Source organism: Manacus candei, unplaced genomic scaffold (assembly GCF_025592945.1).
Source record: "Manacus candei isolate 608988 ecotype Guabito, Panama unplaced genomic scaffold, ASM2559294v1 h1tg000033l, whole genome shotgun sequence".
NCBI classification, from domain to species: Eukaryota; Metazoa; Chordata; class Aves; order Passeriformes; family Pipridae; genus Manacus; species Manacus candei.
The window spans coordinates 4,543,730-4,571,650 of NW_026138081.1; the positions used below are offsets into that span (position 1 = coordinate 4,543,730).

General features: G+C 41.9%; 1 protein-coding gene and 1 long non-coding RNA gene across 13 annotated transcripts in view; one reads left to right on the forward strand and one right to left on the reverse strand.

Annotated features, from left to right (window-relative positions):
- Positions 1–12,150, reverse strand: part of LOC127472795 (uncharacterized) — a 43,595-nt gene extending 31,445 nt beyond the window's left edge. For both annotated transcript variants that reach the window (XR_007905169.1, XR_007905168.1), the window contains exon 1: positions 11,723–12,150. This is a non-coding gene — a long non-coding RNA (uncharacterized LOC127472795). The remainder of the gene's footprint in view (positions 1–11,722) is intronic.
- Positions 1–27,921, forward strand: part of RAD51B (RAD51 paralog B) — a 409,186-nt gene that overhangs the window by 308,634 nt on the left and 72,631 nt on the right. The window contains exons 12-13 of one of the 11 annotated variants that reach the window (XR_007905158.1): positions 12,810–12,929; positions 24,575–24,644. The exons of 8 other annotated variants lie outside the window; for them this stretch is intronic. Coding sequence is in view for 1 of the 3 variants with exons in the window: in XM_051791448.1 (XP_051647408.1) it covers positions 24,575–24,603 (29 nt within the window). In the remaining 2 variants the exon portion in view is untranslated. Of the gene's footprint in view, positions 1–12,809; positions 12,930–24,574; positions 24,718–27,921 lie in introns of those variants that run through there. 2 more of the 11 variants (XR_007905159.1, XM_051791448.1) reach the window with 2 other exon arrangements.

Genomic DNA, 27,921 nt, shown 5'->3' on the forward strand with positions numbered 1-27,921 from the left:
GTACACTGTAACCAACACCTCCTGAGGAAGATTGAGGGATCCCAGGAGTGCTTTTTTTCTCAAGTTTTGGCACTCCATCCCATCGCTTATCACTGGTGAGCCTTGTTTTGTCCCCTTCCCTCTTCCAAGCCTGTTTAAAGCTCTGTCAATGAGCCCCATTAGTTCCTGTGCTAGACCTCTTTTCCCCCTCTGATAGGTGCATCCCATCAGCTATCAGTAGACTAGGTGTTGAGTAGATCATCCTATGGTCAAAAAACCCCAAATTTTTCCTATTACACCAACCTTGGGACCACTCATTGATCTGAAGGATCTGTCTATTCCTATCAATATTATTCCTTGTTACCAGAAGAATTAAGGAAATTACTACCTGTGCTCCTGATCCCTCTACCCATCATCACAGGGCCAATTTCATCACTACCAGTTTGAACAGCCAATACTTTGATATTTTCTAGAATAAAAAGTTATGTGCAAGTGGAAAATAGGGGCATCTCTGGAAAGAAACATTATCTGATGTGGTATACTCTGAAATCAAAACCCAGCATGCATCTTTCCTACATGGCTTTGCTCCCACCAAAGTGGTGTTCCAAAGCCATATGCCCACTGGGGTCATTCCTTCTACTACATGTCTTAGCAAGCAGCCGGTCAAAGTGCTACAAAAATACTTTGTTCTGTGATGTCAACAGAATTAGTTAATGAATGTAAAACATGGCCAGTTTGCATTCACATGAGTGCATTTTCCACTTTTATACTAACAACTGCTGAATTCTGACCAGTGAGGTCCTACCAACAGGCTGGTCAGTAGGGAACTCATTTGATGGTCACCTCTGACCACTGTACATGCTATATCTTGTATTCACATATGCAAGAATTCAGAAAGAAAGTGCTAGCCCTTCCAAGTAAAAAGAGCCAGACTGTAATTTATCTGCATTTACTTTTGGAAGATCAAATTGGGATAAATCTGGTGAAACATGTTATCCTGTAGTCTTCAAGGTGTTTTATTTGTTTAAAGAGTAGCTGACACATTTCAAGTGTGTAGCTGAAAGCATTCCTGATAGCAAAATTTCCTTTATATAATATTTGCCTGTTTGCCCACTGGAGTCAGTGGACTTCCTAGGGGGTAAGAAAGGGTGCATAACAAATTTAGGGGTAAGTACTAGCCAATCAGTGCAAGCAGAGCAGTATTTGCTAATCAAGAGATAGCAAAACATTTACATTTTCCCTAAAAAAGTGCTGTGTAACTGAAATTTGCTTTGGATTTCTGGTTCCATGACTGCCATTACTGTCTCTACTGATTGTTTGGAGAAGGTCCTCTGCAGTTTCACACACAGTCAATTGATCATGAATGAAGCTAAGAGCAGTTATTAATCTTACTGCCTGGTTGCACTCTAAACCCCCTTCTAATCCTGCCTCTGTTCTCTTAGACAAAGAATGCAGTGAGATGAAGGCAGGATCAATGCCAGCATGGAGCTGCCCTTTTTAGTAGTTGTCGTGGCAGGGTTTTGTGCATCAGCAACAGTGAGTGGTTCTCAGTGTACTGGGGTAGAAGGGAGTGAAGATGAATTAAAAGGGTCAGACGTTGTGCTCCTGAAGGGATGGCAGAATCCCATCCTGACTTTGGGTCTCTGGTTAATTTTTCGGTTCCTTGTATTTAATGACTGACCTAACGAGACATTACAGCGCTAGTGCCCTTTGGAGTTCCATGAAGAGCTCAACACAAGCTAAGAAAGGGTGCATTGTGTCTTTGATCCAATGGGCAGTATTTCACAGGCTGGCAGATTTAATAAAATCTCAGAGGAACCTCAGCTCATTTTTAAGAGGCTTAACATTGAGTTAAAAGTTCCCTTTACTCCTGCATTGTTGGAGACCATTCCCTTCTTGTGTGCTGCCAGAGGACCTGCAGGGAATTGGGACTTCATGAGCCCAGATTGGATGTAGGCAGCTGGTTGAGACTGGTTAGAAATCTGCAGGAGGAATAGCGGGATGCAGGAAGGTTTCTAAGCCTTTTTGTGTTTCTGAGTCTTTGAAGTCATCCAGTGCCTCACATGCAGTGTGAACGCTTTGCTCTGCACCTGAAAGGAAAACCAAGCTACTGATAAGGCCTTTTGGTCAGCCATTTTGAGCTGTGTGACATGAAAAGCTGTCTAATACCACTACTTCTAGTAATGTTATTCGTCCCACCATCAACACTAAGCTATCCAACTGACTTCACAACTAGAAACATGAACAAGTTCATTGTCAGGAAGTCCTTCCCTGATACAATGTTTATAGGCATAGCCAGAAAGCAAGTAATGAAAGTGGAGAGTATCTTACAAAGCCTGATAAATGGATCCTTAGAGCTTCAGATAGTGCCACAGTTGCTTGTTTGAAGCTAGTAATCTAATGAAAATAGCAAAAAGTGGGGAAGAAGAACAGGGAGTGAGGCAGGCTGGAAGAGATCCCATCAAGCAGCAAGCTTTTTGATGTTCAGTGCTGAGAACTGGGAAGCAAATCGCACTGTGCCATTTTGGAGTACAGGTCTAGAGCAGGTCAAAATCTGAAAACTGATGAATACTGAGAACTGCAGAGTTTGTTTTCAAACATCTGAACACTAACCACTACTCTGTTCGCTTCTGTTATTGTTATGAGGTGCTGGTTGTGGATTGCATGGGTAATTTCACAGCAAGAGTTCCAATGTAAGCCATATGTTGATCCTTCAGTTTAACTTTATGTAGAACAACTATTGCTAGGAAAATGTTAGTGATTAGTTTGAGGGGATGAAAGGATTTTGCTTAGATTTTCAAAAGTGCAGCATAAATACCTTTGAAGTCCCAAGCACTCAAATATTAACCTTTTTTGAGAAATAAAGTACAGGTCTCCTGGTATTTCAGTCACCTCTAACTTTAAAATAGAATCCTTTGCAAACTCAGAAAGTCACTGCTAGGTTACCACCCACTCTCATGGATGTGGCAGGCTGCTGGAGTTTTGGATATTCAGCAAAAATGGGATCTCCACCCAAGGACTAGTAGTTAAAATTTTTATTGCCATTGATTGAAGTTTGGCCTTCTTGGTGAATAAAGCTTCGCGTACTTTAAGGAGTTTTAACATGAGCAATTAGTCAAAATTGGCACCTGAAATGATTGGAGATGGGGAAGAGAAGGCTTCAAAACATGCTTTATAAGAACTTTTGCCAATGTATACTTCTCCTGTAATATAGCAGCTGAGGCCCCCAATCATTGATCCTTCTAAGATCCAGCAGATCCATGTTCCCTTCCTGCTGGAAAATGCAGAGATGAACAAAATATAGTCTCCACAGATATTTAAGATAACTCCTTTCTTGAGAGAAGACAGCAGAGAGGAACAAATGCTTTCAGGAAGAAGAAATTGCTGTTTGGAACTGATATGTCTAGGGGCACTGTTGAATATCAAGAGAAAACAAAATTAAATGAACTATCACAAAGGAAGAGGCAGTCATGTAAAAGGCAAAGATGATTTGTGAGATTTTGCAATAGCCTCCCAAGGGGAGCAAGGCCTTTTGCTTGAGACATTTAAAATTAGACTGGACAGAGCAATGGAAATTCAGCGTATAGGCCCCCAATGGGACAGCGTGGATAAGCCACTGCGTCTCCCTTGGCATGTTCCCTTACTCTTTCGTAACTCTTCCTGAATACCTCCATTCCAAATAATCATTTGCCTTCCCCAGGCACCCATCCTGATTCTCTCTTCCTCCCCTTTTCCCCTTTAAGAAAGGAGCTGTGTTTGATTCATAGTGTCAGCTATCTTCCAAGCTCCAATCCAGTCTCAGGGGTAGGAGCTCATGGGGCTGATGAGGGTAGGAGTGATCAACTGCAGGCTTTCCTGTTGCTGAGCTTGCTGCAGGCCTGACCGTTTTTAAGACCTCAGCAGATGTTTCTGCTTAGAAACTATTGGCATCTTTATGGACTGTTTTTTCCATTCTTCCCTCCCAGCCCGTGTCCCAGCAGCAATGAATTATGTAAGACTACATTCTAGCCTTTTCTTTATTATTATTTCTGTAGATGTATCTCGAAGAAGTACATCTACAGTTCTCTCTTTGCCTAGTTTTAGATGTGTCAGCTTTCTCCTTGACCAAAACACCCACCTACCCTTAGAAACACTTATAGGCCTCTTTGTCTTTTTTCAGATACAGATGCCAAAAATATAAATACAAGAATCTTAATTCCTGGCTTCAGATTCAAGATATCTCTCACTGTTCATACTGTGGTTTTAATTGATATGCCTTTTACTTAAAAGTTAACCCCTTGCTATGGAGCTGCCTGTATTTGTCTCTTACTGCTGGTGCTTAGAGAATGGTAATTAATAACAAGGAATGGAAGGAGATTTAGAAACTTCTGCTGAAGCTCAAAACGGCTCCAACAAGCATCATCCCCACCTGGCTTAGTGGTTTAGCTGTCAGTTATTAGAAATGAACACATTTCAGACAGTTTTGAGTAGAATAAAAGCACTGGACTGGTTTATTTGCACTGTTGATAAGCATTTGTAATCCTGCAAAATACGCGGTGTAATGCATGAGGAGCACCTGATGCAGTCTGTGTAGACTTAACCCTTTTACATTATACAGCAGAACTTCAAAACTCAAAACTGACTAGATTAAATTTCTTAAAAAGATGATGTAAATAATATGTGCAAGACCACATGCAGATTACTTTAAGTTGGGAGACAGAAAAACTTTCTGCATTGGAAAATTTGGCATGGCACCACCAGACTCCTACTTGATTTCAGATGTAATATAGTAGCAGAAATAAGCTGTTTCCTTCTTTGGGAACACACTACTAGAAGGAGACAGAGTAGTTTAGCCAGCATGCCACAGCCAAATGTAGGATTTTCATGCAGGCCTATGTTTAGTTATTACAGCAAAGGGTTGCTGTAAATCCTCTTGATGCACTTAGCAACTGAATTCCCACTGGAAGAAAAGCACATCTTTGCCAATATAATACTCCTATTGTTCACCACCTCACACTCTTTCTGTGACTGTGCTGCTCTGACAAGGCACAATGTCATTGCAAGTGGTCCTCTTAGCATTTTACTCTTTCATCAGTTCAGTGCTGCTGATAAAAAGTTGCTGAGTAGATGACTTCCTTTTATTTACTGTGTATGTATACTTCTCTAGTAACAGCCAAGCAAGTATATGTTGTCCTCCCCAGGTGCCTCTGCACTGCTTTTGCAGGACTGTGAGGGCAAGAAAAAAGACTCAGTCCTTTCTTGGTACCTTGTCAGAGACTGCCCAGCAAGAGAGGCAGTGTACTTGTGGGTGTGATGTGACTTTGGATCACTGGGACAGGCTGGACTGGTCATCTGGCCACTGGAGCCCAGCTCTGAAGAGAGCAGAGTGCAGGCACTGGATGCAGCTCAGCTGGCCTGGGTGGCATGGACTCACAAGAGCCCCCACTGAAGTCTCCTGCATTTTCCCTTCTGGAATTAGAGAGCTGAATCTCACCTGGTGAGAGCTGAAACATATATACAGTAGGAGAATGTGAGTTAAAGTTTAATGGTCCCAACTTTTACCGTCTTTCAGTGGAAAGCAATACTATAAGGATTATGAAGTCAATCAGTGCAGCATCTTCTGTCAGTAATTGCATTTGTGTGTAAATTGCACACAGGAGGCATTGTGGAAAATGAGGAATTTTTTTAAGGTTCTTAAGTATGTATTTACTGGAAGATAATGCATTGCTGATGTGAGCAGGTATTTCCCTGTTTTTGAACAGGGAATGCCATTACAATTGTCAACATTTTGTTCATTAATGTAAAGAAGAGACAAGCTCTGTGCCCTAATGTTCAGAGAGCTTGACGTTGCACAAACATCTTTGATGTACATCCTCACTGCTGCCTGGTTTTGCTGTTACTGTTATTTTTAAGACATAGTGCTCTACTGGTAAAGAGAATGACCACAAAATGGAGAGACAAGATCTGAACATAAGAATTCCTGTGCTTGCTCCTTTAGACCATGCTGTTTTCCTTAGGAGAGTTTAATTCACTTCAGGATCCAGGAGAGCTATGAGCCAAGCTATGAGCCATTATCCACTAACAAAAATCTGCAATAATGGCAAATGGAGCATGTAAGCTGCCTTGCCAAGGAACTTGATACTCTCTTTTCTCAGAGGTCTCTGTGCTGAAGGTCTCCCCAGATCTCTCAGTGTTAAGTATGAAATCTCGTAGCTCTCTAGAGCCCATGAGTGACCCCCTGGCTAATGGCTTTTTGCCAGTCCTGTTTTGTATGGTTATATTGTTGGCTGACACTGCATTTTTACAGTTCAGTTTTGTTTCTCATAGTCTTAGAAGTGGCCATTTTTATTGTCAATAAATACATCTCTTTGCAGTATTCTCCTGGCAGCTTGATGCTCACAGACTATAGGGAGCTGTAAACAACACTGTTTATACTTTCTGCTGATACCAGAACATTAGCATATAAATAGGGGAGAGATTTAAACAGGCTAAAACAACTCCAGCCTGGCCTATTGGGAAGGGCGGACAAGCTGCTTTTCACTATCCTTGCAAAGGATGTCAACTTTTCTGTGGGACTATTGCAAGAATGAAGGGCTTAAAGAGATGGGAAGCTTTTATCTGACAAAAGAAAGGTCGATGAGCCTTAGAAATGCAGAAACGGACTGAATAACAGTCTGCCTGTTGGGATTTCCTTGTAAGCCCTGTTAGCGTTAGTGTAGGCATGTGAAGGGAGGGAAATTACTTAAAATCACCTCAGAGCTGTTGGATAAGACCTTCCTTTAAACGGGAACTTGCAGTAAAGTCTTAAAAATATGATCAATGCACCTGGAATGAGCGTATCACTTTAGAAAAAGTTGTTTCGTTTGCCTAAAGAAACATATCATGTGACCTTTAGCATTTTTTAGCTGCACAGTATTTTAGAAACATGGTACAGCCAAATACTAAATCAAATAACTTCCCATATCTTATCTATCTATTCAATTACTAAAATTCCAGTCACCTTTGGCACCCATGAGAGATAGGCATGAATGCTGCAGTTACTGTCAAATAGTTTGAGTCCTTTTTTCATGCAGCTGAAGTTTGGTTTTATTTTTTGTAGTAGAATATGTAAAACAGCATTGACAGAAACGTAGATAAAGGGAGAAAAGAGGTTCTCAGTTAACAATCCATTGGAAACCAGAGGCCAAAACAAGGAGAAAGAAAAACCAGAGATGATGATTCCAGGTGAGAAAGAGATACTATGGGATTGTAAAGAAAGCTGTCACATGAAGAGTGTGGTTGAAACTGTGAAACAGAACTTAACTGTGTTGGCATTTGTCGTGGGCTTTGCAGATGTGCCTTAGTGGTGCATAGACCTTTGGAGATACTTCATTTCAGGGCTGGAGAACTTTGTGTGGAGCAGTCACTTGCCCCATTCTCCTTCCCTCTTCTGCAAGGGGGAATGTGGTGTTGATTTTCCTCTTCAGAAGCAATGAAATTTTGTGTCAAAACAAGAAATTTCTGTAGTTGTTTTTTACCATCACCTTTCTGCTGTCTCTAGGAAAAAAAAGTTGTTTCAAAGTTACATTCCCAAAACTGGAAGAAACACTGTGATTTGCGCAGTTCTTACTACACAGAAGTTGCTGCAGGAGTGTCCCACGTAAGCCCCATAAATGTGGCAGTGAGAGGGGCACATGAAAGTGGAGGAGATTGAAACTGGACTGACTTTTACCCTAGGCCTTTTCTAGAGCTCTTCGTTTGCCACATCTGCATTTGGTCTTCCCAGTGCCCTGACTCATAGGCCAAAACAAAGCTCAAGTCCCGGAGTAACTGGCAGTGGTGGTAAAACACAAGTCAAAAGCCACTTTCCAAAACAAACTGCAGTGTGCATGCAAGCTTGTGCCTGTGGTCAGGTGCTAGTGTAAGCGGGAGGCAAACCTGCTGGCTTTAGCACAGCATACATTGCAGTGATTGAAGTTTAGTATCTCACTTTTGTCAGGCAAAGGTGAGATGAAAAGGACAGCTAGTTCTTGTTCAAATAGTAACCTTAATACTACTAGGAGTAAAACTGTGCTTTGTCTTGGGGTTAGGATTCCAGTCCCATGGGTTTTATCAGTCTTTAGTGAGCATGGCCCTGGAAAAATGCTCTTAATCTTGTGAATGTTCTGGATCTTTGTTGGGAAGGAGATGGCTAGAGCACCACTGTCCTGGTGACTTGAGGGAAAGGTTAATAAAGTACCAAGGGTGGTGTCTTCAAGGTAGGTTTGTCAACCAAAGACATAGCAGAGGAGAGGAGCTAGAAAGTGCATATACAGCTCTCTAAGTTAATTTGTTTAAAGGATGTTGTGCCCAAGTGGCAGAGGAAGAATTCTGTTAAAACCTGGTAAATATGGAAACTAAGCTGAGATGCTCTTTTCTAGTGTGGATCTCTAGCACTGGAACAGTGCTAGAGATGAAACAGGGGTTGTGACAGTGGGACTAAGAGAGCTGCTTGGCCATGCAGTCCCTATGCTGGATTTAAACATGCTCTGTATCACAGTCACTATTCTTTTTTTCTTGTGCCCAAAGATCAAGAAGCAGAGGTAAACAAACCAGAGCAACACTAGCCATTAAAAGCCCAAGATGGAGAGATGATATCTGGAGCTGAGCTATATTAAATGTTCTCTCCTTCTTCATACACTCGGTTTATGTTATTTGCAACAAGGTCAACTGGAAGTTTTCCCTTCCTCAGTCTGATTGCTGCTTGTAACCTCGGCAGGTCCCATTTGGTCTCCCTCAAAAAAAAAAAAAATCGATAGACCCTGTTGTATATACTCCTCTCACCAGAGGGCAATGAAGTCAAGCCTGTTAGTATAGGACCGTCCAGCATCGCGTAAGCCATGCTCCCTGTGTTCTGAAACCCAAAGAGCACCACCTGACTTGGCAACAGTATTTGAATAGAAAGGTGGCACTGGGTCAGGGTGACTCCAACACAACAGGTGGCACAGAGATAAGCAGGCTGCCCCAATTGTCCCAAACCAGCATGGGATACTAGTGGGAGGACTTGGCAACAGTCACTGCAGGAATAACTGGCATTCACACCTAGTTTGTGGCAGATAAACTTATCTGCATCTCAGTAAATTGGCTTCCAAAGTGGCTGCATTAATAAGCCAGATGCATTGCAAAAACAACGGGGTTTGGATGCAAGACACTTCCATTTCAAGCAGTTGAATTCCACCTGCAGCACAGTTCAAGTGCAGAAAAGCTGTGAGGGACAGAAGGCCTGCAGGAAGCCAAATGGGAAGAGAGTTGAACATGAGCTGCTGCTTGTCCTTGGAGGATTTTAAAGAGATCTGATGTAAACTGACTGAATCAAAATTGAATGGAAGAGGCTAACCAATGCAAAGAACTGCATTTGTAATGTCTTCATTTTTCCGTTACTTTTCTGTATTCTCTCTAGAGGGCTGCTTTGCATCTCACAGCAGTAAGCAGCTCGGCCAAAGACAGTCATTTTATATTCCAGTCTGACCCAGTATTTTGCAGAGTGCCAAACAACTACAGTGTGGATGCCTCAACCCTCCCCCCAGCCCAAACACACAGAGGAGCATCTATGCAAAGCCTTACAAAGCCTTTCAAATGTCCTGCAAGTGGGACAAAGATAGGAGGAAATGAGATCGCTTCTCAGATTTCAAGAGTCCATTTAAAAAGTATACTGTGTGGGTGAACTGGTGTTCTCTCCAGCAGGCTTTGGGAAATGAAACTTTTGCTTTTGTGTATTAGTTTGACTTTGATGCAGGAGGCCCATCACAACTACTATTTAACATCTGACTCGGAGACTCTTGGAGGAGAGCGTGAGTGGAGGGTGTTTCAGGGGAGAGTGACTTTCTGTGAAGTTTTGTGGCCAGGTTGCAGCTAAATCTGAGTCTATTCAAACTGATGATCTTATTTCTGATCATGGCAGGCTAAGAGCAGGACAGGCTATGGAGGATCAGCTCCCACTCCCTCCAGGAGCAACTGAGTGGTGTGTCGCCTTACAGCTCTTGCTCATACCTGTGCTGTGGTGAAGGATTTCAGCCTCCGAAGCTATTATCCATCACCATGCACGAGCACAGAAAGTGTATTTTCTGCAAAAACGTGACCTGGGAAGATGGTGACTTGGCCAGGCCAAGCTGGGGTGCACCCGCTGTGCCTTCCCTACTTGCCACTTGATAAATACCCCTCTCCTTCCCCCACCCTCCTGCCCATTTTCCACAGCCAAGAGCAGACACAAGGGGACCCTTTCATCTTGGCACATCCCCTTGCTGATTAATGTGATGCAATGTTCCCACAACACCACCACTATGCTGGCCATGTAATTAGGTGGGAGATAATGAATGCTTCAGAGACTATTCAGGCAACAGTGCCCACCTCCCCACTGAACAAACTCCTTTCTCAGCAGTGAAGCCAAGTGGAAGGAGCGGCAGCAGAATTGCCATTGGTGCTGAGCTTAATTGTGCAGGAACGGGGGGCTCTTGCGGCAGAAAATAGAGTAAGGGCCAGTGTGGGAGAGATGGGGAAGTGGGTCTACTCTGGTATCTTGGGGCCAAACTTTTTTTTGTGTCTTTTCATGTGTTTGACCTTGTGGCAGGAGAAGCCTTAAATGTGCACATCTCTGGTTTTGTATGTGTGTGCCTTTTTTGTTTCAAATCATTAGGGAAAGCCATCATTTAATAAGCATAAGAGTCTGTCTTCTCAGTAACCCAGAGGCAAAGATGCTGGTGCTACTTAGTGGCCTTTGAAATGTGGGAAACACACTGGGAACACAATAGGCTTATTCTCTTTTAGGGGGCTTTACAGTTAAGCTGCCATTGTCTGGCTAACATTAGCAAGAAAGATATTCCCCTTTCTCCCCGACCTCTATGTAGACTCTGAGAAAACAACCAATTGGTTTAAAATGCACTATCCAAATGCCTTCAGATCATGTGAGAATAAAGCCAGCAAGGAGCTGAAAGTCTGTCTCATCAGCTGGAAGCCAATGAATCTGCTGTCAAAGGTCTTAGCAGAAATTAAGTCCTCTGCTCAAATTGCTTTCTGCACTTTTTTATTATTTGTTTGTTGATGCAAAATCTTTTTAGAACTCATACCTGACCATACTACCTACTAAATGTAAGCAATGCAACCTGCTGTAAGCAACTAGTAAAACTCATCATAAACTGACTTCAGTAGTTATAAAAATAGATGAGTAACTGAAGTTTTGTGCTCAATGCAAATATGCAGAAAGCTGTTGGTGATAGTGATGAAGGAGGGAAGCTCAGTTAGTGTGTGGATTAGGTTAATTTCTGAGCAAAAGGTCACTGGAGGGTGGAGTACATCAGAAAGAGCAACTTACAAGTTATAAAATAGAACGGTTCATATGTACACTCACATTTAAGCCTGCTTCACTCCAACAAGCTCTAAAGCCATAATGTGCCCTTTTGTAAATAAGTACATTCCCAGGCAGACCCACTGATCACCCTACTGAATTAAGTGACAGGGTCTTTTGTGCATCCCTTCTTGAATGACAGATGGGTACGAGTTATATTCTATTGCTTAAACCCATTTTCTAATCAAGTTTTTATATAATGTGCTGCATGTCATTGCTGCACATTTTGACTCTGCATAAGGTGATACACAGAAAATTCTTAAGCTTTCCTAGTATCTGCAGTGTCAAGAAAACAGATTTCACTGAGAATCTTCTTATGTTGCAAAGCAATAGTAGAGTTGTGACAGAAAAGGAAAATTCTGGCAGGGAGAACAGCTTTTACAAAAGAAAATCAGTTCCACTGACCTCTTTACAGAGCTGCCCAGTGGTGTGCATAGTCATGTGCCTCCATGTCATACAAACACACTGCACTCATTTATGCCATGCTGTTGTGTCCCGAAGCAAATGCACAGTCTTACTGTAACCCTTGAATCATGTGTCATTTATTTCTCCTCCCTCTGTCACATGCACAAACACAGCCTACAGGCTCTATGTATGAAACAGAGAAGGGAAACAGATGACACGTGATGTGAGCATTACAGTGCTTCTACAATTGGTGGTCATAATTTTATTGGTGTCAGAGACTCAATGGTTAAGAGGCAAAAGAATTGATAGTACAGCTAAGGAGCCCAGTTGTTAGTGCTCAGAACTGGGAAAGAACTCTGTACTGAAAGGAGATTCAAATATTTTCCTTCTGCCTACACTATACGTGGAATGCTCTAGCAAGAACTTAGGTTAATGCTTATCTCAGTAGCACAATGTCCTCCAGAGGAACATAAAGACTGTTTCAGCATTGACTCTGATTTGTAACCTGTACTTATATTGATGAGTGCCATTCCTGTAAACCAATCAGGCTGAGGTAAAGGTATTTGCTTATCTTACTAACAACTTGAGGAAACATTCTGTAGCAGTGAACATGTTCAACACGTTTCAGTAGAAATGAGAACAAGCACAACTTGTGCAGGATCTATGATACCAGCTTACTCTCCTAAAGTAGGGTATCTCCTTGTGATCTCTTTTTTCCCTCTGCCTGAGATAGCAAAGCAAATTGCATCAAGCTCCAGCATGCACTGCACATCTGGCAGTGGATTTTCCAGTACAAAAGCCATTCAGTCACCAAGAGTTCAGTGACATGACCTTTCTCAGAGCAATCCACAAAGAGGTTGGCACTTCTAGAATTATGTGATTTTGACAACATCTGGAGTTCAATTGTCTCTGGTAAAACAGATGTTTTACTTCTGCTGATCGCAAATTTCTCCCCATGTTCACCATTCTAATTTCTTTTTCAAGTTGTGTTCAGCCAAGAAATGAACATAAATTTTCTTGGAAACTGTTCCAAAGAATCTGCCATCTGAACTTCAGAATGATTTGCTGCTTTACTTGCTCTTGACAGGCTCTGAAACCCCTCCAGGTCTCTAGTTGGGAGAGAATTTCTTTTGCATTTTTTCTCTTGGCCCAAGTGATGTGAGGACCATCCCAGTGAAACCCCAATATTGTAGTAGCAAGGAACAAGGTAAGGGAAGAATCTGTCTGTTTTTCCCTTGCTGCTATTATAACAAGGAAAGAGTAATGCAGACACCTATGCTCTGAAATTATGTTAAACCTGGACCATATTTTGGTCTCTTATGCCTGTTGCAAAATAAATCAAAGGATAAGTTAGGTAAGAATAATGATACTGGGTAGCACCAAGATCACAGAGCCTTTGCTGAACTCCTGCTGCAGCTTGTGTAGACTGATAGGTTCCTGCAGACAGTATATGGTGTGTTAAGAAATCAATAGCCTAACAGTTCATATTCACTTTTCATTTGATGTGCATTTTACTCTTTTACTGAGAGTAAAAGGCTAAAAGAAGATCTGTTCTGGCACAGCATAAGGGGCTGACCAACTATTTCTGGACTGTTTCAGAGTTGAGGAACATTAGGATGCACAAGAAATGGAACCAGGAGAAGGAGGCATGATCAAAATACTTCTCCAGCAAACCTCAACGGCTAGGACAGTGTTTCCACACAGCTCTGAGCAGGTGTGGGAACATTTGCCACTTGTGCCAGGCACACAATCTCAGAGTGCTGTGGCTGTAGGATGACAATTTTACTGGGAAATAGAAGAGAGAAAGGGGAGCAGCAGGAAGCCTGGCATGGTGCTGAGCTCAGTCCTGACTCTGCACACCGACTCTGGCATCAGTATAGTCCCCTGCCTCTGTGCTTTCTGTCCTCCCATGCCCAGCACAATACTAGCCACATGTGAAACTCTTGCTGACTCACACCCATTGCCCAGAACAGTCTTGGCTTTCCCTGTGTTTAGTTCTCTATGCAGCACTGCATGGTCATGTTCTTGTACAAAATCCTCTCTCCTAAATGTTGCTATTTGTCACTGTCCTAGCTTTACACGAAGGCCCATTCCCCTGCTGAAAAATGTATTTCTACGAGTACTAAGTACTTCCTACTACTACTTCTTCCTCCTACTGACTTGTTCCCAGAATTAAACTTCCCCACTTTACAAACAAACTGGAGTACCCTGGACCAAAAAGAAGGCTGTTGGAAAACAGTACAATGGCTTTAAATAAGCAACTGAGTAAGCAGCTGTAGGGGAGGGAACAAAAGAGGGGCAAAAGCAAGCATATAGCCAGCTTCTGCACTTGCCAACCACAACAGGCACCTGTTTTGGCAGTGCTCAGAGCTCAGTAGTAAGGGGACACTAAAGAGTTAAAAAGGTTTTCAGTGAAAGCAGGCTTATGAGAGAACGGGATAAAGAGGAGGAGCAATTCTGTGCACAGACTTTCCAGAGCCTCCAGAGATCAGTAAACCCAGGGAATCACAGGCCTATGCATAGGATGCCTTTTTTTTCCCTTTTCTCTTAGATGTTTTAATTTAGGTGGTTGGGATCTAAATATATAATGATTTATCCTAAAATTGATGTATGGTAACAGGGTATAACTTGTCATAGCAATCAGAACTGCAACAAATGACCAAAATTCAACCATCAGATTCAACCTAAAATTCAGCCTGATAGTAAGAGAATCTTAAAGTCATATTCAGTGACAAGCAGTTATTTGCTGTGAGTCACCAAAATATTTGAGATCTGACAAGGTACCAAAGTAACTCAGATATTCACCTATATGTTTTACACTTACATCTTACTGGTCCCCGTTAGCCTGCCTTTCTCTGGTTTAATTTCATCTCATTACCCAAAGATAAGCCCCTGTGCATTTATTTTGTTAATGAAATGCTGGCTCTATTGGAATATCAGCTCTGTAGGGGTTGCCAGGACATATAAAAAAGAACAGCCATAAACTATGTTCATTATTTTTGCAGTGCAATGCCAGGTCTAGTACTGCTTTCAAAAAAACAGATGAGGGAGAATAGAACTTCACATGTCCCTGACCTGTCCAGAGGGACAAAACAGAGAGCTTTTATTTTATTTGTTTCTACAGTGACTCACTCTGTAGTAACTGGGTTAAAGTCCACTTAGAAACGAATAGAACAAAAGGCCTCCTGTTAGTGCTGGATATTTTCCCTCTTCAGATATCACCAGAAGGATTTATAAAAAGAAAAAAGAAAAAAAGGCCTCTAACAGAACGCAGGAAACCACAAGCTTATGGGAATGTAGCAGCACTTTGGAAAGGAAAACACTGCCTCAGACTTTCATCTGCAGGGCTGGTTTTTTTTTTCCCCCCATTTTTTCCTTACCTTCTTTTCATCTCCTTGCAGCTAGAAGCATTTGCCAGGTCAACACATAGCCTGGAGAAAAGGCTGGTGAGGAGAGCAGTTAAGTTGCGGGGGGTCATTGCCAGATCCCAGACAGAGAGGGAAAAAATTGTCTTGTGCAGATCACTGTAGTCTGCAAGGGGGCTCCAGCACAGAGGGAGAGAGCTTTGGTGCAGCTGTGGCTTGGAATAGTTGCTTGCCAGACTGAGGGTCTTAACAGGGTCAGAACCCTGGATCCTACAAGCTGTACTACAATGGGGAAAAAAAGGGGCTTTTTCCTAATTTTTATTTGGTATGTCTGGTCTTTCTTTTTTTTTTTTTAATGTAGCCTAATGACATCTAAGTAACAAATTACATAATGTTCTCTAAGATATAAAAACTGTCTGAAATGCTTTCTGCCTTCCATTCTAAGTATTGTCATGGCATGCCTATGTTTTTGTTGTAAAGAAAACATTTTCCAGCAGACATTCACTGAATTTCATTAATTTTCATTTTAACTTTTTCCTAAGAAACGTGAAGTGACAATAACAGAGAAAGCATGTTGAAGTTTTATGTTGCATATAAGAATGAACATTTTATCAAATTTTCCAAAACTTCCCAATTTCCGCAGCTCCCAAATCTGAGGAAAACTGCAGTTCTCTAAAATTAAAAGGGAAATTAAAGTTAAATGTCATTTCTTACCTATAGCTTTAGCTATTATTGTGATCCTAGTTTGTACAAAAGACTGTGTTAATTTTTGTTAGGTGATCTTTATGTTGACCTAGATCGGGAAACAGCTTGGTGAATAGTGTAATGAGCAATGTGTTGGGTGTAAGGGAGGAATGGGAACACATAGCCAGAGCTGGACCACATAAACCAACTGTTAGTTTAATTTAGACTGCTGCAGAACCATAATCTTAAGTGGTAAGCTTTTGAGTGACTTGACCAAGACCGCACTGCACATAAGTAGTTACTTTATTTAGTTAGCTGACTGATTCCATGCTGAGTTAGAGAAGTTCATCTGTTGTATTCATAGTAAATAGGTAAACAGAGTTGACCTTGCCATGCCTATTTCGCTGAAAACTGATGACACTGTGCAGAAAATTCTGTCTTTAAAACAAATTTCCATCCTTAATACAATATGAATCAGTTGCTTGTAGTAGTTGGTAACATGTCATATATGGCGTCTCCTCCCTAGGCCACTTGGGCTGGTTTCCGTATCAAATAGTTAAAAGAATCAAAAATCAAATGACTGGTTTTCACTCATGTGGAGTAAGTAGTTGTAGATCCTAGTAGACAAATTATCTTCTGAAAAGCATCTAAATTTGAATTGTTAATCAGCATTTCCATTAAAATAAAAAAGTTCTTTTTTCTTATACAAAGTCTCCTGCCTTAGCCTTCCCCAGGCTGAAGAATTTGAGCTCTCACAGCCTCTCTTATATACCAACCCCTAACCATTTTAGGGTCACTCCACTGGACTTCACTTCAGCTTGCAAATGTCTTTCTTGCAGTGTATGCTGTAAGACTGGACACAATATAGCAGTCTTTGTTAACGAACACATGGTTAAAGGCTTTTGCCCTTAGTGTCATCACAGCTAGTCACAGTTTAAAGCATGTTTTCAAGCCTTGTCCAGAGGTAGAAAATTAAGTCTGACTAGGCAGGATGTTTTAAAACACAGTTGGGACTACTGACACTGAAAAATTCCAGCATCTTACAACACATGCTAACACACAAACTCTTTAGCACTCAGAGTAGATAAGAAGGATGACTCTTCCTACCTGCATAGTTTTAAGTCCAAATCTTTGGAGTTGGCTGTTTTCGGACATAATTTAAATTTAACAGTTAAATTTAGCATCATCCCAGTAAACAGATGTTCTAACACAAAACCATATTCTACTGTATCTGTGCTGACTGGAGCATGTTTGGTAGTTTGCAGTTTATTACATGATGCACTTTGATCTCATCCTTATGCGTCAACTGTCCAAATGGAAATGGAAACATGCTGCTGGTTCATAAGGGAGAAGGCTCGCACAGCTCTGGCTAACAGGGGTTAACTGCAGCAGTCACTCTCTGCCGTGTCACTGTAAAGGCATTGCATCGCCACATACAAAAAGGCACATTCATTGCTTTTTGAGGTCTAAGTCATGCTTGATAACCAGCACTGCCAATACCAATGTTCACAGAGAACAGGGAATGGAGAATATTCCCTGAAATTTTTTTAAGGTTCAGAGCTTCTAACTTCACCTTCCTGAGCCGAAAGAGAAGCTTTTTTCCTCTGCACCATCTGGTATTGCTCTCTGGAAAACTTCAGCTTGGCCTACGCCCTCCTCAGTCCCTGAACTTTGTAATTTTTCAGCTGCCAGAAGCGCTAACTACCCAGTTTTATGTAACTCCAAATATCTGCAGTGGAGCTGGAGAATACACACATGGAGGAAGTTTTGTGGCTTTTAAGCTATGCCCAGAAGTTTGCCTTATTTTTTTTTGGTGGGAGGGGGAAGAACAGGAATGCAGTAGGGGTATACACAGGACTTTTTGAAATAGAACGGAAATTCTGTCTGCTGTGAGGGTAGGTGTAGGTTTGCTTTTGAAATTCCCCTTTTTTGAAAGAGGCCTGAAACACATTTCAGGGGAGGGGTTTGCTATTATATTTGATAAGTGTAAATACATCAGTAATAATTTTTAGAGGTTTTCAGTTCTTCGTGTTTGTTGCCTATTGCTGAGAGCCAAATCTAACTTGTAACAGCTATTGTCAAAGTCTGTATAGCCAAAAAGGACCAGCAGTTTTCCCTAGCTCCAGCTAACAGCTTTGCAGATGCTTATGCAGTGCCTGAGTTTCTGCAGCCAAGCAAAGTAAATGGACATGCACCTTTTGTGGCACTTGAAGCTTTATATGCCAGTACCACAGAAAAAATGGCAAACATTCAGACAAGTTAGGTGGGGCAAAGGAGACTGCATTTACAGGACCTGTAACCCCCTTTTCCCACATTCCCTTTTGAATTGTTTGCAAACCCTGAGTCAATCTTTGTGTTTGCCATTTCAAAATAAATATTTTGTGGTGGTTTGGGGGGGGGGGCTGTGTGTGTGAAAGAGAGCAAACTGGAGGAAGGAGGCTTTAGCACTGTAGTAACAAAACAGCAAGCAGCCTATCAAGCCAAGGGCAACCCTGCAATAAACTAGCTATCCAGACCTGTAATCGCAAGTGACTTAGCAATAACAAATCAGTGCATGCCTATGGGTGTGGGAGAGAGATGAGCAGAAATGAAAGACATACGTTCCCAGAAGAGTAGAGAAAGCGAGCAGAAAAACTAACGTGTGGAGGAGGTAAACAGGAGAAGCATGTACTTTGATTGTGTTGTTTGTGCATGTACATCCTAAACAGTTGAAGTTAGAGCTTTCTTCCCGTTGCCTACAATATGCGGAATTTCGTGCATCTGCTAAATGTTGAAACAGGAGCAAAAATCAGCATCAGTTCGTCTTGGTACAAAAATAAAGCTGCATGAAAACAGCAAACTGTTAATAAACACAGCATCTGAGTCAGAGTTATTATCTGCAGGCCTGTTGTGGCAGTGGTCTGTAGCCAGAGGAGCCAGAGGCAGAAGCCACTGCAGTCATAGGGGGATGAAACTAAATCAATAAAAAAATGGAAGCTTACAGAAGTAAGCTGTCAGTAAGGTTAGTTTTAAAGGGATGTGGTTAAAGATAAATATCAAACTGTGCATAGCAGAGCTATGTTAATGAATTGCAGTCTTTCCAGTGACAGAATCGGAGTCCTTACTAAAGCAAAATTGTAGATGTGGAGGTATGATTCTCTTACCATATAACTGAAAGGTTATCTCGCAGTCTTCTCACAGGTTGCAAGACTGTCTTCTTAAATGTTAATAAATTGGAGCTTTTGGTTAGGACTGCTGTGTCTCTCAGGGACAAGAAGTGGCTGAAACATCAAGAGAAGAGTGGACATGCTTACAAAAACAGTGATTCATGACTGTGCGTATCCTCTGTCCATGGCAGAGACAAATATGTCAGTGCAAACAGAACTGCTGCTTCACAGTCCTTAGTGAGCTTTTTTTTTGTGACTCCTCTGGGACTGTGTTGATGCACAGCCTGTGTGCTGGAGGCTGAATTGGTTCCCGAGTGCACTTAGTATTTAAAGACATTAATAATTTAGGGCTGTCTGCCACAGCTTCATTTGATGTGATTGGAGCTTCTGACCTCTCCAGGCTCTAATTCCCAAAAAGCAAGGGACTGGAGAGCACAGGGGACAAGGCATAGAGAGCGCCCAGCTGTGGAACACCCTACATGTCAGGGTATGACCATGAACTCTAGGGAGAGCCTTCCAAAGGGACTGAGATTAGTGTTTGGCAAGCACAGGAGTTACTTTATTGAAGTCCCACTTTTTTATCAAATGTCTTCACCATGTTGCTATTGTGGAGCCAGAGAGGTTAGCGATCAGAACAAACAATGTTGTTACTGCAGCAGTCCTGCTTTCTTCAGATGTCTTCTCGTGGCTTTCAAGGGGCTTGATGAGTTGTTGGGTCTCTGCCATGTAAACAGAGCCCCTTACTTAGTGCTGTTTGGTGTATCCTTGGCCAGTGCCAGGCTCAGAGGGCAATAGAACAGACTCAGGAGGCTCTAATGGAGATAATGACAATGCTGGAGTTTACAGCAAAGGTCAGGGACAGGAGATCAACCCGTCTTTGGGGGAGGCCATAAATGGCTGTCAAGTTCAGATTAGGGGAAGGAGCAAATGCATGTATCTGTTTTTTTCTTTTCTTCCAGGGCTGACTTGGGAGGCTGACTGAAGCCACCATACACTGAATGTTACACATTACAGCTGATCAAAGCTGTCCAGAGACTTTGGTTGTGTGGAAATGGGAAGTAGTGCCCTGTTGTGTTGTCACATTAAAGGCTTTTTTCTCTTGAGTCAGATTTGAGCAGTGCATTGGCATAGGACTCTTTCCCTTTCCACCCTACCCATTCCAGCTGGCTCAGGGCTCTAGAGTTTGGCAGATACATTTTGGGCTGGGTACATATCAGCAGTGTCCTCCCTCTCTTGAAATTCTTAGTTTTACTTGGACTGCTGTTGAAAGAGTGGAGTTATTTGTGCAGAGGATGAGGAGAACTGAAAAGAAAGAGGAGGTCAAGAAGTACGGCTTAGAGCACACATCCAGAGCTACTCTGTGGAGGGTGAATGGAATGGTAGAAATTACAAAGGTGGCAGGTTTATCTTGTGGTGCTGCCAAGAGGCAGAGGTCCAGAGCCCTTGCCTCTCCCTGAAATTGCACAAGAGAGGTGAGCTCAGGATCCCTCTTACCCTCCAGTGTGGGATGGCTGTGTGAGAAGTGGGTCCTGGTGAGGCACATCATTACCCTGTACCTTCAAGGCCAAAGTTTCCTAGTGTCCCCTTTGGCCTAGGAGAGGTGCTTGCACAGTGGAGGGCAGTCTGTGCACCATTGCAGCCTACACCCAAATGCTCCTGGCTTTTACAATTGCCAAGTGGAGGAAGCCAAAATCGGCTTTGCTTTATGGTGCAAGGACGCAGCTCAGAGGATGTGAATATATTTTTCAACACAGCAGATAGTCCCAGCATGTGAGGAAAGGGTAAAACACAGTGACCTCATTTCAACAAAAAACCTCATCCATCATGCAGAGAAGCAATTAAAAAGCATGGCAATGAAATGCATGCCAGCAACGATCTTCAAATCCTAAGTCACCTGTGCCCAAAATAAGCCGTGCCTGTGCCCATTCCAAGGAAAAGGTAGTGCTTCATGTTTTCCTCTTTCAATTTCTGCAGCCTCTGAGTTCTGGGCAGCCAACTTGCTTCTTTGGGCTTCCTTATAAGAGGCAAAGAGTTAATTTCAGGAAAAAGGAGAATTTCTCTCTCTTTGGATGATAAAAATGATAAGGAAAAATCCCAGTGTGCTTGGCGGTATTGGGAATGAAGTTGTTGTGTCCCAGCTTTGCATCCTGGAAATTAGCACTCTTATAACCAGGATCTGTAATATCTTAAGTTGAAAGGTGATATTCCAAAACTGCAGGTAGCACATTCTAGTGAAATTTAGCAGTTGCTCTCAGAAAAGTGTTTTGTAAATTTAATTTTTATTCCCTTTTTCTTACTTTTATTTGGTTTCTGTTTCTCCATCTGCTAAACATGAAGCAATGTAAGTTTTGGGACTGTCAGACGTATTCAGATTTCTAATTTGATTCATGCAGCAAAATAATGGGTTAAATCAAAACACACACAAAATCAAACATTCCTGCGTTCTAAGAAAGTTTTGTTCCAGATCCAGATATCATATTGAAATTAAATTCTTGCTTCTGCTACTAGCCAGAAACCATGGTGAGATAAATGAAATCAGATGGGGAAAAAAAGGAGGCTCAAATTCATGGCAGAAAAAATCTTAATGTAACAGTGTATCTTTGGCTTCCCTGTCAGGGAAGGAAAGAAAGGAATATTTCTGTCTACTCTGCTTTACAACTGTCTACGTATGCTAACGTTTTTTGTTTTCTTCTGAATGAGTTGACTTTTGCAGGAAACAGACTGCTGGCATGATCTGGTACAAGAAGCCTGTGTTATTGTCTGCCTGGCCTCTCCTACTGGGCAGATCAAACATGGCTCTCAGCTAAAATGCTTCCTGCCTTCACTGTCTCCGCTCTGTTACTAGCAATGTTGAGCTTGTGTAAGAGCTGTTAGGAAGGCCTCGAGTGTCACTGTGACCAAAGTTTCACATATTCTGGAAAGCGGACTGTGATGTCAAGGTGATGACAAGGCCAAACAAAGAACCTGATGGAAGGAATAGGTGGCAGGGGAGAGGGAGAATGAACCTACTAAGTGCTTATCCATAGCAACCTTGTGTAATCACAGGCAGGAAAATTCAATTGCAGTTATTTGTGTTTAAGTGAAAAAGGAAGATAAAATTCCAGTGGCAAAGAGGAGAAAGTACCACGCATCAGACTAGAGTTGAAAGGAATATGTAGGTGATTCCTGTCTGAGGCCTTGGTTTGTGTATGGGGTGGTACAAACCACTCTACACCCCCCCAGCACCTTCTCAGGGTCACAACAAACCTGAAGGAGTGCCCGAAGTGCCTCTTCAACCTGAGTTGACATGCATGGTGGCCTTTACCCCTATTACAGGAACAGTAGTAGGTAAGACTCGAGACGCAGAGTCACGCAGCAGGTCTGGTCACCTGTTGTGACTGTTGTACAGGGGTGTGACTCCATCAACAACAGGAGATCTACTCTGACTTGTGACTGTGTGTGAAAGAGAAATTAAGCCAAGTAAGTCTATGGCAGAGCGGAACACACAGTTCAGGACTTCCAATGGCCTGGTGCAACCTTGTGTTGTGGCTTTGCATTGTTTCTTTCATCTATATTGGAAAAAGTGCACACGTGCATTGCAGTGAGCAAAACCTTGACAGCATTCTCACTTCCCTTGCACTGCCTCAGCTGGCACCTCCCCTCTCTATCTGGGCACAGATTCTCAGTGCACAAGGAACCACAAGTGCATTGAGGCTGCGCTGTTGCAAGCAGAACAACACACAGTCACATCAGCGGGGACAAAGTGCGGAGCCCTCTCCTCCCCCTGCTCCTGCTCCCGTTCCCAGGACAGACGCTGCCGTCAGCTGTCTGTTACTGCTGGTTACCATGAGGCTTGTCCCTGGGTCTCCCAAAGTGCATCTTAAGTTTCTGGCAGCAGAGCTTGGAGGACCCAGAAACAGACCTTCTGCCTGCTCCGGCAGCTCCATGTTGTGCCTGCCTAGTGTTGACCTTCCTTGCCCTCCGGCCTCTGGCCTTGCCGCCCGACCTTGTGGGATTATTCCTGCTGTGCCTTCTCGAGGAGAAGGCCCTTCAGCTGCTGCTGTAGTGTCAAGGGTAACTACGAGAGGAAAGAAGAAAATCCCCTTCGATGACTTGCTTTTGTGGTGGGCAGTAATCCATACCTCGGGCACACTACTGAAGCACCATTGGAAAAACACGTTATCCCTCTGTGCGCTGACCTCCCCTAGGCTGCTATCTTCCCCCCACATCACACTCTCAGCTGCCCTTGTTTCCAGCCAGGAGGGCCCTTAAGATACCAATTCCTGCCCATTCTGCCCTATTTTCTAGTTTTGGTCTGAAGAACAATATTGGAGGTGGGATTTTTGCTGGAGTTTATCGTTGCCCAATCTTCATCTGCTTGAAAGGCTGACTGCCAGTAATGGGACAAGCCACTTCCTTGATTACTGCACCACAGGCCACGGGTGCTGGAAGGGGGAAGCAGGGGGGATTTTTTGTTTGTTTGTTTGCTTTTCCTTGAACCGTGAAGTTCTGGGCAGTGCTGAAGGCAGGATACAAGACCTGATGGACAGGATCTGGTTTTGCACACTCTCCCTCCCCTCTTGAGGAGTGGGGCTTGTGGCCCCAGCAGTCTTTTCAGGCCCTGCCAGCAGGGGAGTGAGAACTAGGCCCACGGATTGCATCAGGGCTCTTTTTTTCTGGTCATACTGGTTGGTTATAATGAGAAAATACTCCAAATTCCTGGTGAAAAATCCTTTCTTCCTTTCATTATTACTGAACCAGACAAGTTAAGCTAGCACCGGAGCCCTGAATGATGGCTGGCTAGTGGTGTACACAGCAGTGCCAGGGTGGGAGGCAGGGCTCCTGAATCCTCACCCCAGCATTACTCTGTGGTGTTTTGTATAAACCTAAAAAAATAGCTAACTTACTGTACATTCTGTCTGAACATATCTGGGCATGAAACAGGATCAGTGATACAATTCCAAATGTTGTTTAAAAGCTCAGTTAGCTAAATGAGTAAAAGAGACCTTGCAGTGAAAGATACTGAAATGCAAAGTGGTGGAACTGTCTCAGATTTCATTTCTGAGCAAAGCTGCTTTCAATTGCAGCAGCAAGTACCTTTAAAATGTGCTTATTGTTTTTTTAATTTTTTGTTCCTCATCTTTTGTAGAAATTTGATGTGTTCTAGACAGTAGGTTGGATCCAAAACAGATAAAGACTTCAACTCAAGGTGTCTTGCCTCACCACTGAGGCATTTGCAGTGAGCTGTGACTGGAGGTAGTCAGCAACACAAGTTGTTCTGGAGAATGTACTGGTTAAATATTATTGGTGGACTGTGAAATGTAAACGAATTAATATTTAGGAAAGATTTTATGATTTTTCAGCTGCAACCCCAAGTATATGTTCACTGGTTAACAGACTTGTCACTGAGGCATGAAGACACTCTATCCAGTCCTCCCAGTCTCTGAACTGAGAAGATTTATCTTCATTTGTGTCTGAGTTGATTTATCTTTGCTTCTTTCTCAGGGTTTTTTTTTTCCTTTTTTTTTTCTTTATGATTTGGATTATTGCTTTAACTCCTGAGAACTGTGAGAAGCAGGTTTTCTTTCTTCTTAGGAGGGGAACACTAAATTTCCTACAGAATTGGTTTGATCAATATGAAATTAACAGGGAAACTAAAGTGCTCATTCTTACTATAGGTGCACTTCATCTATGGGGTTTTACTTAAAAGCAGCATGAAGAATAGAAGTTTGAGGATCCAGGATCTGTGTATGTACTGTATTGCCAGTCTCTGTCCTGTTATGTAGAGATAACCTTCAATTCCTTCTCTATATGTTTCTCATTTCCCCTTTTATTTTGTGTTTCAAATCACATAGTTTTCTTTAGACTTCTTTAAATATTTTAAAAATATTCATTAACCTCTTAGTAATCCTTCTAGATAAGTAAATGTCGTTTAATAAGAAAATCTTTTAAAGGTGGGAAATGTGAGGTACAGATTATTAAATAACACAATGATTTAGTGAATTCGAACATATTTCAAAACTTCTAAATACTTTTGCTTGTCAGCCTGTATTTTATACTTTAATATCAGAGAAACTTCTTTGGACATTCTTTAAATGAAAAATATTAACTTTGTGATGGTGGGCAAGGAGCAGATAGTGAACATAGTCATTTTGGAGGAAATCCTTGGGAATTCCAAATACCCATCGTATCTCCACATGGCCCGAAGGCCAAGTTTTATATTGCAGTATTTCCATTGATTTTTGAAATCGTTTTGAGACATTTCCAGATGTTTTCATTGAAAAAGATGCTGCTGAAGGCTGAAGCCCAGATCACCACTCCTAAGATACAAGAGCTTCATGGAAAAAAATTCTACCCTTGTTTCTTTTGGTGCTTATGTGGCCCCTATCAGCATAGTATCTGAGCATCCTGAATGCATTTGCAAACAGGAATAACAATGACAAACCTCTGTCTCTTTTTTCCTTCCCAGCCTGTAAGTGAAATAGCTTGATTTGCTCAAAGGACTTTTTTCTTGTGGGTTCTAAATATTTAGCTGTGGTTTTGCACAGTTTATCTACTGTTCCATTACTCCACTGCAAGGGGGAAAAAAATGCCATTTCCATTATTTGGTAGAACTCAAAAAGCCACAGTGTTATGTGTTCCCTCTAGTGAGTCCCATGTAGAACTTAATCAATACCATTCCCAGAGCTGTGCATTCATGGCTTCATTGATGCACAACCAGGATTTGGTGTTGTGTAAGCCATGTATGATGTTAGAAGAAGGCTGCTCTATATGTTAGTCGCAGCCATTCTCAGGATGGGTGTGGAGTTTTAATATTTGCTCGTAGAATATGCTTGAGAAATCATTATATTCCCTTATTAATACTCTGTGAACTTGATAAAGTAACACTGTTAAACAAGGGTCATTTTTCTCTGTTATCTCTTTCTTTCTGACCTAAACATAAAGCATACTGTTTAATAATCAGCTTGATTTTTCATTCAAATTTGTACTTTCTCTTTTGAGATGAGTGGGTACAGCTCCATGTTTTCCACTTTAATTGTTGTTTAAAAAGCACTGAAAAGGAGTTTCCTGAAGACACTGAAATTTATGACCACAATTAGCCCTTTTCCTCAGAGAATTCTGAAGATTTATCCCTTTCATATGTCAAATTTCTTATATTTATTTCCCTGAAAAGATCTGAAGGCCTTAAACTGAGCAGGTAATCTGTATGGTCACTTGTGCTGGGGGAGGTGGCTTATTAAGTAAGCAAGATGCTACATAGCAAGTGAACTCAGAATTCTTCAAATCATCCCAAATGCAGTGCTTACTGAAATAAAACTTGAGGGCATAAAGCTGCACATCACACCATGATCCCAGTCCTCAAAGTTGTACAGTTAGGTGTCCATGGCCTTGAACATTAGAATGGGACCATGTTCCTTAAAAGTCACAATGTAGATCAGCTTTTTTTGGCTGTCACAGTTGTTTGCATTTCCTACATCAGGAAGGCATGCAGACCTTAATGCTCTGTGCCACTGTGACAGCAGTCTGTTCTTTTGACACAGCTTGATAATTGCTAGCATGGCTAAAATTTCACCACTTCTGCCAGCATCACCTGTTTTTCTGTGGTTGACTAAGCAGCATGGTTTTTCTTTGGCTTTTATTTGAGCTGAGGACCTCAGATGGCTGGGACACAGTGCTATCTGTTTGTAAAGTGAAGACAGTATGTAGTTAAGTGTCATAAATGCTCTCCTGACATCCAAGGGTGCTGTTTCTCACACATTTATACATGTCTTATGGTATGGGAAAGATAACTGAGCCATGTGGGCCTCTGTGGTTGCAGAAGTGTGTCAGTGTATCATGACCCTTTGGGAGGAGAAGGAACATGAGATGAGTCTTGGTCTTTTACATTCATATGCAGCGAAGTGTTAAACTGATACAGCAGCATTTTTGATCATTACACCTAAAAGCTGCTGAGAAATGCTATTATCTGAGTACTTCCTGACCCTTTCCTCATAGTACAAAATAAATTTCCATAATAGAAAATATTTCTCTTTCAGAAGTGTCATATTATTTCCAAGTTGCACAATCTAACAGTAGGAAAAAGTAATTAAGACACAGTTTCAGAAACAGGCTACAGATACTTGTCTGAATGTATCATGTGCAGTAGGCTTTAGGAAACATCTGACTTTCCCGTAAGAACCTCTGCAATGTTTCCAGTTCCCTTATACCCTTAGAAATGTAACATTTTCTTCTGTTGTCCAAAGAAAGTTCCCATAACTAATAATAGTTTTAAAAGTCTATCAGTGTTTAAGTGGAAAGTTCAAAAAGTGCTTTTCTTTTGTAAGTTAGTTCTGCCAATATGGCAGTTTTTTGTCATTCTTTAGTGAAAATACCATTAGTTTGGAAACAGGATATCTGCCACTCCTTGCCTGTGTCTGTGTGTTTGTGGTATCTAATCATAAGCAATTTCTGGTTTGGGAAATGTTTCTCCTTCTTTACAAATTCAAGAACATACAAATATTCCAGGAAGAGTCTACCTGCTCATATGTACAGAATGGAGTACTCCCATCGCTGTTCTCCTAAGTCCTTTACACCCATCTGTTCTGGGACCTATTTTGAAATCACTCTTACTATGGTAAGAATCTCTGAATAACTTATGGAGGCTTAGGTCAGTGGCTTAGTTTGCCTTTATTCTGGCCTACTTCTCACTCATCTTGCACCAGCCTTATTTGCTATTGTGTACGCTTTTCCACCATTTCAATAACCTTCACCTTCTTTTACCTTCCTTTCTCTTTGTCCATCTGATTCCAGACGCCAGCCCCAAACACTTCCTCTCTACCTACAAGGCAAACTCTGCTTTGTTATGTACTTGGAGTATGGGAGTACAAATCTCATGAATTATAATGCTACATCCAAATATTGGTCAAGATGCTTTAGCTTTCATGTCTTGATTATTTCCCTGGGTGGCTAAGCAGGAAAATAATTCCTGGTTAAATGTGGGCTTAATTAGATGTTGGTCTGTGAGCTACCAACGTTAAAAATACAG